Source organism: Strongylocentrotus purpuratus, unplaced genomic scaffold (assembly GCF_000002235.5).
Source record: "Strongylocentrotus purpuratus isolate Spur 01 unplaced genomic scaffold, Spur_5.0 spur5_scaffold_15, whole genome shotgun sequence".
Classification (NCBI taxonomy): domain Eukaryota; kingdom Metazoa; phylum Echinodermata; class Echinoidea; order Camarodonta; family Strongylocentrotidae; genus Strongylocentrotus; species Strongylocentrotus purpuratus.
In genome coordinates this window covers 30,665,071-30,677,491 of record NW_022145600.1, presented here as the reverse complement: position 1 = coordinate 30,677,491, position 12,421 = coordinate 30,665,071, and the positions used below count along the sequence as shown (strand labels likewise).

The following is a 12,421-nucleotide window of genomic DNA, read 5'->3' as shown; positions in this document are numbered from 1 at the left end:
GAACAAAAATTATTTTATAAACTTTTATTAAACATGTTGAACAGAAATTAATAATTTGTTTGCCTTTAAATAATAATGTTAACATTACAACAGTGTAAACCCAAAATGGAAGACAGCTCATAAAATAATCTTGGTGGATTAAAATCTAATTGAATCGTATCCTATGTACTCTGATCTTTGACAAAATCAGTGAAATTTCAAAAGGAATTTCCAACCAAATAGGTTTCTAGAGATATAAACTGTATAGCATTTGGCTACTTACTGAATTATTTCTTAGTGTGCTTCCAATCTTTGATAATGCGGTGTTCCATAGATCATCTAGGTATTCTCTTGTAACTAAGCCCTCTGTAGTACTTAATACATGGTCTTCTAGAACAAAGAACCTGAAAAATATATATCAGACATAAAATACTTCATGAAAATGTGCTGATATGCAGAGTATACATGTATAAATATCTAAATATAAGTTTGGATATATTTGATGATGATACAATACCATACAATAGTATCATACATTATGGATCTGAATGCAAACAGTGTACATTTCCTACGTTAATATGACCATTCACATTAGTCTGTGATATCCTAAGTTCACCAGAAGGTTTAATACAATAACATTATGTAGCTCAATTGACTTTAAAATATTACCGGTATATATTTTCTCAGAAAAAAGGATATAACATTTTTGACAAATATGTAATGCTTGAATGACTGTTTCCTTGAAGATTAACGTACAAGTTCATTGTATTGATGACGTACAAGTATAAACCAGGAAAATGTTAATCCTAGTATAGAAACAAATCCTAGAAATCCTGGTATAGAAACAAAATGTCAATTAAAACTTACCCTAGTATCTGATGAAAGTACTTCTTGTAGTGATCTAACGAATCATACTAAAAAGGAATAAGGAAAAATACTTCAATTTCAAAAGATATACTGTATATTGATCAAAGGGTCGTGATCTAAAGTTGTTTATAAATCCACTTTAAAGTTATTAAAAACAATTTGGCACATGCCGGTATATGAATTGCAATATCCCATATGAATACATGACTTTGTATCAATATTTAAAAAAAAATGTTATGTAGGACAACCAAATTGAATTTGTTTGGTAGTACGAGTGTGTTTGCCAGACCAACATTAATTTACAAAAGTTGATATGACATTGAAATAGAGATCTTTGTCTAACATTTAAATATTGAGATCTGGAGTTAAATATTAACCAATACATATACCAGAAACAATTATTTATCAGCGTGACACAACATTTGCAATCAATATAAGTGTGCCTCGTATCTCAAAGTGCTCAAAACATGTTTTGCTCTTGATGTAAGGGATTACATGTTGCTATACTGTATTCAAGATATTAGCTTCAAATATTTCATTTACAAACACTCCTAGTGCATACCATTAAAAACACCTTGTTGATTAGACAACTTAAGGTAGGCATAAACACTAGCATAGAATAAGACTCGCACAGAACCCAGGTCCAACTTGGGTTCCATGCGTACCCTCTACGCAGAGTTTTATGTTATGCTTTCTTTTCTTCATACTCCTTTAAACTGTTTACCTACAGAATGAAAGGTCAAGCCTTTAAGGTTGATTTTATACATTCTAGCTATACACAAAGTCACAAATCATTTTCTTTCAGGTGATTGGTACACTTTAAAGATAAACTTGAGTTCTGGTAAATATACAAAATAAATTCTCACAGAATCCAAAGAAACTTACACCGAATATTCAAGATTACAAATACATGACATGTGCCAAATAATTTTGGTTGAAAATGTTTAGTGGCTGAGTACCGGTAGTGAAAAATAGGAAGAGAAGGAAATCCGGATAGGTAGGCCCGACACCACGTGCTTAACACAGGTCACTATGTGCAAATGGGAGGGTTTTTTTTTTAATTGAAGATAATGCCCAGTAAGTTTTTGTGCATTTGTTTGTATTTAACTGGTTCAAACAACCAATCTACTGCAGGATAAACAATCCAGAATAAATCATAGCACTTTTCTCTCAAAATATGATTCCCATACCAGAGCTCAAGATTAGCTAAATACTAGATGGTATGTCTGTGTCATTGAATGACATTGGGAAAGCCTGTGACAACAAAACAAGACCAGACTGGACTTACCGTGTTACCCTGAGGTTGGATGGCAAGTTTGGACTGCTTCGTTCTCTGCTTGCGGTAGTAACTCTCAAACACTTCTCTCTCACCAAGCACAGAGTAGATGTGTAGACAACGGTAAACCGGAGAGAAGTCAACCTTGTCCTGCGGGCTCACCTCCTATGTAACCATGACAACGATGCAGAGGATGAGGATGATGATGATGATGATGATGAAATAAATGAGAAGAAAATATGGTTAACATATAGTCTTGAAATAAGTGGACGAGGAAGCGATTGGTAAGAAGAAAACAAATCAAAATAGCTAAGGCAATTTTTCTTGAAGCAAAGCACACTTCCGACAGCAAAGTGAACATTTTATTTCTACTTCTACATGAAATGATGAATTAGGGAACTACCATGCACTAAGCTGACAAATTTCCCTAATAATGATCTTACAATGACACTGAATTTCTATTTAAAGATCCCCTGTCATCAAATCAACTTCTCTGCAGTTTGCTTTATGGCAAGACTGATATATTTATTAATTTTGTGTGCTATATGTCACCAAGTTTTATGGAATTATGAACATTAATACACTAAATTTATAAGTATAATTTTACTCATATTTGGTCTACCATTAATTTCATGCTATCTCCTACTAATCAAAAACATTTGATGTTATTGGTAATATTCAGGGCATAACAGCTTGGAATTACTTATTATTGTTAAAGTGATGTTAATTTTCCCGAATATTTATTTTTAAATTAATCCTTTGTAGTATAACTCGGAAAGTCAGTAGCGCTCTGCATGCATTTAATGTGCGACTGTTATTATGGTTTTTTGTGTTAACTCTTCTGAGAAGTTGAAGTAGCAAGTATTGATAACCCCAAAATCCCCATACAATACATGTTTGTGTCAATATAGTGAAAAAGATATTCTGCCTTATATAATTTTTCCAAAGGACTCAAATGGTCTGAAATTGGAGGGTGGAACTTACAAAATCGAATGTAATCCGCCGCGAGGCCAGCCTTCGTGGCCGCGCAGCGTACTTTGCGAATTCTGCCCGCGCCTTCAAATCCTGTAACACAACCTAGACACGTGAAACAATGACATATACCCTTTAATCGTGAAGTATTTTGATGCAGGTACATGCCATGCTTTTCCAAAAATTGATCTACAAAAGTAAATCATTTACGATATAAATTTATCACTTTAGAATGTCTAAATTGATCTCCCTAACACAATGTATTCAAATTATCTCGCAACATGCAGCATGCTTCAATGTTGTGCAACATGCAATACGCCTAACTGCTGGTAAGATATTGCCACGCCGGCCCAATAAAGTTGTATCCTTATACCATACCATACCCCGTTTGTTTTTCATTTCATAAGACTACAGCTACATTCTTGCTGTGCTGTATGTTTACAGTGTTTTACAGAGAGCTTGCTTGACTTTCTTTCTACATAGGATGTCATAGGTGTTTCCGAGCAGTAAGACGTTAGGTGTTTGTTTTTTCCACCTAAAAGTTATTTTCAAGTTAACATCTTAAAAACATGATTTTCTTTGATGATATTTCAACATCTGGATTCATCAGAAGTTTTTTAGAAAAAAATGTCTACTTGAATTTTGTAAGCTTTTCTGTGTCAGGGGACCTTTAATAACACTACTGAAATTACATGAAACAAAAAAATATCATGCATGAATAATGGTCTAATGATTGAGGGGCAGAAAGCTTTACTAAAGAAAAGATGATAAATCTATTTAAAGGGGGAAAGGTTTTACATTCTGGCAATGAATGAAATAATAAATACATGTACATCAATGGTTGCAAGGCTCATGTCATGCAGGCACACATGAGAAGGGGGGGGGGGGTTGATTAATAAGGGCTGTGTAATGTTGCGACAGGATATGATTATTCTCAGGTACCTATGTAGGTACAATCAATGCTCATTTCTGAATGTTGAACAATGAGCCATCAAAATTGCAAACATTAATTTCAATGCAGAGTTTAAGAGACTGGTGCTCAAGTGTGGCTGATTTTCACATGCTATACAGTATCTTGATAAAGGTCTGGTTTTTTTGAAAGATGATCACAATCAATGAACTGCCTTTAATTTTTCAGTGTGGACTGGCTCTTCTTAGTACTGGTAGTTCAGAATGGAGTCGGTATGGAGTCAGAATGGAGTCTGTTTAGAGTCTGTATTAAGTCAGAATGGAGTCGATTTAGAGTCGGTATGGAGTCAGAATGGAGTCGATTTAGAGTCGGTATGGAGTCAGAATGGAGTCGATTTAGAGTCGGTATGGAGTCGGTATGAAGTCGGTTTAGAGTCAGATTGGAGTTGGTTTGGAGTCGGAGCGGAGTCGATTTGGAGTCGGTGTGGAGTCGGTGCGGAGTCGGTTTGGAGTCGGTTTGGAGTCGGTTTGGAGTCGGTTTGGAGTCGGTTTGGCGGTGCTACTAAGGTATTACAGCTTAGTACTAAACCATTTTTCTTTAAAGTTACATGGAACTTCTGGGGACCCCCATGACTATTGGTGTCATCAGAGTGTATCAAAACAAATTATTCACAATCTCATACTTCTTCTTCCTCAAACATGAAGTCTCCCACTGAATCCTTGTCAGCTTCGGTGAGCGGTGACTCGGCCTTGACAGTCCGATGTCTAGCTCTACTGAAGGCTGACGTCTCAAGTGCACTTCTCTTCTGAACCTATAAATTGACAAAGGAGAACAGTAATGTCTCACCAATTGAACTTTGAGCAGCGAAGTATGGAAAAAAGACAGAAAACTTGGTGAACGATTTTGAGACATGTCTAGCCCCTCCTCCCCCCCCCCCCCACTAGTTCCTGATTTAGGTAACTAGACATTGGGAAAACAAAGTCAATATGTACAGTATCTCAATTCATCTGAACTAAAGCATTGCATTGTACTTTATTGTTTGTTGTGTAAACACTATTTCTTTAAACACTCATCATCATGATTTGAAGATTTTCCTTTTTTTTCCTTTTCTTAATTTTATCCTTCATAGTAGGTAAGGTCAGCATTCTCAATTCATTAATAGGAATAACTCCTTTGTTCTTCCTATTCTATCTCATGTTTTCATCTCTGTAGTAGGAACCAAAAGTAAACTCTTATTTTTATCTTAGTCTGAAGAAGAAAAAAAATCAACAAATAATTTTCTGAATTCCTGTCTAACATCATTTCTCGATAACACATAACTATTTACAGAGACTTTGGCATTTGCTTTTAAACTCAATTTGTTACAAATATATTAATAATTATGTCAACATCCCACCACTTTCCAGTCTTTTCAGTGGTAGCTGTTTCATGACTTTATTTCCTTTGGAATTTCAGATGCATTCATTTTTAGGACAGATTAAAGAACAGATGGGGCATCATTTGAGTCCTACATACAGGCCTATCTGTATATGTACAAGAGGTTTACCCAACAACAGCTGCAGTTACTACTTTGTCACAATTAATCGATTGGAACGTACCTGCTTCATGGCCTCCTCCCCGATCCAGTCTGAATGCTTGCGGATGCTCTCCAGGAAGTCTTTCAGATCACTCATGGAAGCCTCCTTGATGTTTTGTCTGATCATAGGAATGTTGTCTGCCATACGCTCGCAGAAGCGATACCGCCTCACCCTCGGCAGGTAGGTGTGTTCAAGCTGCTCTAAGGTCTTCAGGGCAGGATAGTACCTATAGAAGATAAAGTAATAGATAACAATCTGAATGATTGCAGATACAGTCAAACCTGCTTTAGTGACCACCTGTCTACAACAAGCACATTTTTTGATTCCCTTGAAAATTGTTTCTCATTGAAACATGTACTAAAGGAACCTGTCTACAAAGATCACCTGTCTACAAAGACCACTTTTTGTGTTTCCCTTGGGTGGTCGCTGTAGACAGGTTTGACTGTACTCTCTAGGAATCTTTGAGATCGCTCATGAATGCCTTTTTGATGGTGTATTCAAACTTTTCTAAGATCATCAGGGCAGGCAAGTACACCTATACCTGTGGAACATGATGGGATAGTAACAGTCAAAGTTCATGCGGATACTCTCAGGGAAGTCTTTAAAATCACTCATGGTTTTCTTTCTCTCTCTCTCAAATTTAAAAAAAAAAAATCATTTACTTATTCTACTATCTTATAATCAATTTAGCTCAAATCAAATTGAGAAAGGAAGTTGACTATTTTTTTTTCTTTTATTGAAAGGGATACTTACTATAAACAAAACTGGGCCCAGTTTCATGAAACTTGTTATCAGTAACAAATGACAAACCTACTTCTTGTATCTTGTTATTGATAACTAGTTTTTATGAAACAGGGCCCTGAGCTGTTAACCCTAAATACTGTCTAGATGGTGACCTGGGGGGTGTTTCACAAAGATCCTAAGTCGAACTTATCTCTAAGTTGGACTTAAAAATTATGGAAAGCCATTAGCATCTTTGAAAATATTTTGTAAAAGTTATTTTGAAATGCATTAATTGTTTATTCAAATCATTCATATTTTCTATCATCAAGGAGATTTCATGTTCTGGATGTGGAATTTATAAAAAGTCTAAAATACTTGAATTTCTGCTTTTGAATATATTTCATTTTAAGACTCCAATGGCTGTCCATAATTTTTAAGTTCAACTTAGAGTTAAGTTCTACTTAGGATCTTTGTGAAACACCCTCCAGGATACATGAACGAATTGATAAAAAATGACAAATAGAGTAGTAGACACATCAGTCTCTAAATATGAATGCTAACGTGTATTCATTTCTCAAATATTGACACTTACCTCTTGCTTTCTATTTGATCATTCAGTTTGCAGTACATCTCCAGAACTACCAGACAGAAAATGAAAACAAACAATGTGTCACTTCTACATGTACATGAATATGATATTGGATGTATTCCAATGAGAGAATGGAAAACACAGTCCATGTATTCAACCAAAGTAAACGCAAAATGATATAGCTTTAAGTTTACCAGTCACCTAAAATCCTAAATATATTTTGTTCTGTACATGCATGTTTGGGATTCCATTTGGCTGTACAGGTGTAATACATTCAAGCATCATTGAAAGAGATACTGCAAGTCTGAATACACTCTCAAGTAACATGAAAGTGACCTGTGAGTGGACAACTCGACACACCCGTATCACTGTATGTGATTTAATAGAATAGGGTCTGCATGTTCTGTGCACAATTATCCCTTAGCCTTCAGAATGCCATGTTAATTTTTGTGTTGATTTGTATACATTCCAGGCTTCCCACAGCCTTACTTATATTATTTTGTTTAGGAGATAGGTACACTTTGAGCTTCATAATGAACATATGGTGTTCATCATATTTTTGCACATGTTATTCATGTCCAATTAAAGATATACATGTACAATGTAAATATAGACAGATATATGTAGCATGTTGACACACAAAGGGAAAATTATCTTTAACATTTCATAATCAACATTTATTTATTACATCAAATCGATTGAGCATTATATTCAGGAATTCATATACCGGTATATAATTTCATTCTCGATCACGTGTCCCAAGAAGTTAATCCCTGCCTGGGGTAACATGTACAATACATGTATATCCTTGGACAGATCATTTTATCTAGAGGCCTCTCTTGACCCAGGTGTAAATTAAATGCCTGAATCCCACAGCAAAAAGTCAAGGCAGTACTTTCAAAGCTTCTTGGAAGAGCATAAATATGTTTTTATCATACTTTACTGAGGTTTACATTTTTATATTGTTTATATGAGAAAAGTTACTGTCAATCCAACACAGTCATGTACAGACATGAATACAAATGTTTTACATGCAAACATTCATATGTTTAATGAGAGCTCACTCTATTGATATGACAAACTAAAGACTGATATTCCAGACATTACCAGATTACATACATGTAAATTCATCAGTTTAGAAACAGTTCATTGTTTATTGTTTGTCTAGCGATCTCCTGATAAATGTGTGCAGTGCCCAACCTAGTTGAACTTACACCATGCTTAATATTCCAACAAAGATGAGAGAATAAAAAACAAACGCAAATCTGAATACCTGTAGAATGAGATCACGTCCTATAGATAACAGAGCTTCAAGTAACAACATGCTTTAGAGGCATGGTCTCACGGCTGCTTACTCTTTTTAGGGAGACATATGGCTATCAGTTATCATACTAAAAGATAAGGAAATTTTCCCTATCTTTTAAAAGCAGTTTCAAAAATATTTCTTAAAGTTGAAGACATAAACATAGGGTAACACTGAATGTCTTTCATTATCTTTGTTTAGCAGCATACATGTAATATAATATACAAATTGTCTTAAATATACCATTGAAAACTAAACCTGAGCGAACCAGGGCCGAGGTCTATGATAAAGGAAAATACATGTAGGTTTTGTACCAAAATCAAATCACATCCAGTGCATTAATAGAAGCCACAACTTTCATGCCTGAGTCGTCAGACAATGGTGGTGTTTATTTAAAGGTTGGGACTCGGTGACATTCACAGGGAAGATGAAGTGATTGGAATGTTCATAAAAAAATATTATTAATACTCCTTACATGTACATGTAAGTCTTATTGCCGTTCACCTTTTAACATGTATCTGAAAAATAAGCCCGATTGTGGGGGGGGGGGGGGGGTCTATGGAAAATAGATTTTGTACCAAACTCAAACTCAAAATTAGATTGTATCCATTATCCAATGGGTCAATTGAAAAAAAACAAATCTCATGCCTGAGTTGCCAGACAATGGTTAAGAGTGTGTTTGGAAATCAGTGACATTTACAGGGAAGGACAGAATGAGTCACAGAGAAAGAGAGAGAGAGATAGCAGGGGAGATTATAACGGCCGATGATTACTACTCTGCTTTCAGTACAGGAGGCTCACCGGATAATGAATCATATCACGTAGAGAAATGCCTGATAGAATACAACACATGGCATTACTTACTGGTTTGGTTTTTAATACATGCATGTATCCCTGTATTCAAGCTACCAGAATTTGTTGTATAGCATCACAACAATAGGCCATTTTCGTAATGTAACCAAATTTTAATACACTTACATTGTACATTGTAAGTGCCCCAATACAAATTATTGCATTCACCTGGTACAAATAATTGTCTTTCAATAATCACAATGCAAATTGCATATATTACGGTTTGTTAGGTAGAACAAGCCATTATGGCTTGTTCTACCTAACAACCTGTTAAGTGTATCGTACAGTCTACCAACAACTACAGTTTGCAATTCGAATTATGACTATCGAGATATATTTATTCATTACAGGTTAATGAAATACATTGTAATTCACATCCATTTGCCTCATATTGGTTACATTATGAAAATGGCCTAGATTCTGTAGCTATACCAGGGTTTCACACTACCTTTTTCGGAAGGGGTTTTGAACAGAACTTTTTTTACAGTCTGTATGCATGAGCCCTACATATGTACGCTGTATGGTTAACAAACGCATGAAACGTTCGTTTGAGAAAGAATCACTATCAGGGTCCAGCTCTAATATGAACGTTGTATCATACAACAATCATATTTATACCAGGTGGGGTTTAAATTGTGAGCTGGTTATGAGCCCATTATTTACTGATGATTGGCCAGCTGTCATGCCAATTAACTTCTTCAACAACAAAAAAAAACAAAATAATCATTTTTTTTATAAGATGTTTCTTTAAACGATGTTGTTTTTGCGTCTGCATGCTCCTTTTGCTACACAAGCAATTTCTTATATGTAAATGATGTTTCTTAAATGAGTTTGGTATACATTTCCTACAGTCTGAACAGACCAGATGAAGGTGAGTTGGTTAGTATGGCTGGCTTGGGAGACAGATGCAAGTGCATGCTGCATGACAGTGCCCAGTCATGTAGCACGTGATGTGTTCACATCATGGAATACTGTTAACCCATGGTCATGATGGTTGACCAAGGACTGAATTCTCTCATTCTCATTAACTGTATGCATTAAAATGCAAGGATCACTCAGTGCTTGTAGGAATTGGGTTAGGAAACTGTTCCAAGTTTAAATGATTCCTTTCAATTGTTATCATAAACAGAATGGCACTGAGTGGCATTGAATAGTAACCAATTTTCGCAGATTTGTCAAAAATATTCTATAAAATACCACTTTCCTGTTGTAATCCTGTATAAATATTAGAAATAAATAAATAAATAAATAAATATAACAATACATACCGAGAAATCCTTGTGAACTACTAAGGAGCAATTTGAAATTACAGGATAACAAAATGATTGATGGTAATTAGGAATAAAAATAATTACTTGTGACTTAATACATGTAATAGTGATCACTGTAGACTATCATATCATAACTGCCATATACATTTATCATACACTTGATGTCACTATAGCCATGATAAAAGTTGATTATAGATTAGCTATTCTACTGTGTACTGTTGCTATAATTACATTACTTATGTTACTTGGCACACTCTCACATATACATACATTGTACCTTAAAGCTTTAATTACAAATGGACCAATGATATTTCAAATTTTCTTTACACTTAGCTACATACATTATAAATGGACAACAATTAAATATATTGTGACAACTGAACTTGTTACAAATTGGACAAGAGCAATTCAGCTCTCTGAGACCATGAAAATAGCAGTAATATATATTGTTCCACCATATTGTTGTACCTTACTTGGCTTTAAAAATAAATAAGTATATAAAATTGAAGACATTTCCACCCTGTCCTTTGATTTTCTTGACTATTTTGCAGTCCTTAAAACATATTACTCTGGATTGAGCTTGCATCATTATAGCTGAGCCCTCAAATGACTGTTTAGATTACAATTCAATGCTTCATGAACTCCATTAATTAAAGGCTGGCACACCCACTAAAATACTTCCTGCTAAGCAAAACTAATTGAAATTTCCTGGCAATATGTCATAAAATAGAAAGGGTACCTCAATGTGTTTTCATTTAATTACTGACAACACATACTTTATTTTTTTTTTTAATTTGATCACAGTATCATCAGCTTGTGGGGTTCAAAATTATTTCCTTCTCAAATATGAAAATCAGAGCTCCACTTTGTGAAAGGGGGGGGGCTGGATTTTTATGTTGAGAGTCTCTATGCAAGAGCTCTAGATCTTTGTAAAAATTATGAAATTTGGGGGTCTGGCCCAAAAAACTTCAATCCACCCCCCCCCCCCCCCCCCCCCCCCCCCCGAAAAAGTTAGTGTAGAGCCCCGTCTTAGGGATGGTGACATGGAAGAAATAATAACATCTGCCTGATAAGATATCCCTCACACTCTGATTCACATATTCAGTCAAACCTGTTTTGGTGACCACCTGTATAGAAAGACCACCTGTCTACAGAGACCACATTTTTTACTTCCCTTGAAAATTCTTTCTCATTGAAACATGTACTATTAAAGGAACCTGTACATAAAGGCAACCTGCCTAGATAAAGACCATCATTTTTCTTGTTTCCCTTGAGTGGTCTTTATAGACAGGTTTCAATGTATTACTTTCAGTTCTGCTTGACTCTTCCTACAGTGTATACTAGAGACAAAAAACTGCACCAACTGAATGTACACAAGTCCCATATATAAAGAATAGCATGTATGTGGCACCAGAGGGTTAATGTAGCTTACCTGGCAGGCATGTTTGAAGATGATCGACCGTTGCAGTGATGTTCCGTAACGTAGTTCTTGTTGTATGTAACTCTTCTGCCTTCTCAATGACCGGATTACCAGACTTCTGCAACGATTGGTTGGTTTGTAGCACCCCATCCTGAAAGAAAAACAATTCAGTTAATTAGAATATTTGAATGTGGCAAGGGGGAGGGAGGAGAGGATGGGGGGGGGGGGGGGGGGTCAAATTGCCATATATGGTTAGAATCGATGATGAATAACAGGTTGGCATTTATCTAGATTTCTCTCTACATTGTACATCCACACAAATTAAATGGTTCGTTTGATTGTTTAACTAATTTACTTTTTTTGGGGGGGGGGGGTCTCCAAAAATGAAAGCCAGGATAAAGAGAGGCTAGGGTAGTATAAGAAAATAGCATTATGACTATTATATAACACAAAGTTCTCATTAAATATCAAATATAAGATGAGAAAACAAACTGATATTCCCTTCCAGCTTTAAAGATACTATGTCCCTTTCGCAGCCAACATCAAATTCTGAAGAACTTTGCAGGAATTATGTTTTGAGGGAAATTCTAAATTCTAAATTGTCTCCCAAATGCTGTTAGCATTTAACCTTTTCATTTTTTTGCGCTGCAAATGGGACATAGCATAGTACCTGTAAGTCCCA

The 12,421-nt window shown here is 35.4% G+C and overlaps 1 protein-coding gene across 6 annotated transcripts in view; it reads right to left on the bottom strand.

Moving 5' to 3' along the window:
- Window positions 1–12,421, bottom strand: part of LOC579409 (exocyst complex component 6B) — a 33,356-nt gene that overhangs the window by 16,626 nt on the left and 4,309 nt on the right. For 5 of the 6 annotated variants that reach the window (XM_030986169.1, XM_030986170.1, XM_030986172.1 and 2 more), the window contains exons 3-10: window positions 11,752–11,890; window positions 6,897–6,942; window positions 5,603–5,807; window positions 4,687–4,815; window positions 3,107–3,199; window positions 2,135–2,287; window positions 847–893; window positions 263–383 (exon numbers count right to left, since the gene is read on the bottom strand). In XM_030986169.1, the coding sequence (XP_030842029.1) occupies window positions 263–383; window positions 847–893; window positions 2,135–2,287; window positions 3,107–3,199; window positions 4,687–4,815; window positions 5,603–5,807; window positions 6,897–6,942; window positions 11,752–11,890 (933 nt within the window). The remainder of the gene's footprint in view (window positions 1–262; window positions 384–846; window positions 894–2,134; window positions 2,288–3,106; window positions 3,200–4,686; window positions 4,816–5,602; window positions 5,808–6,896; window positions 6,943–11,751; window positions 11,891–12,421) is intronic. The other variant, XM_030986174.1, reaches the window with a different exon arrangement.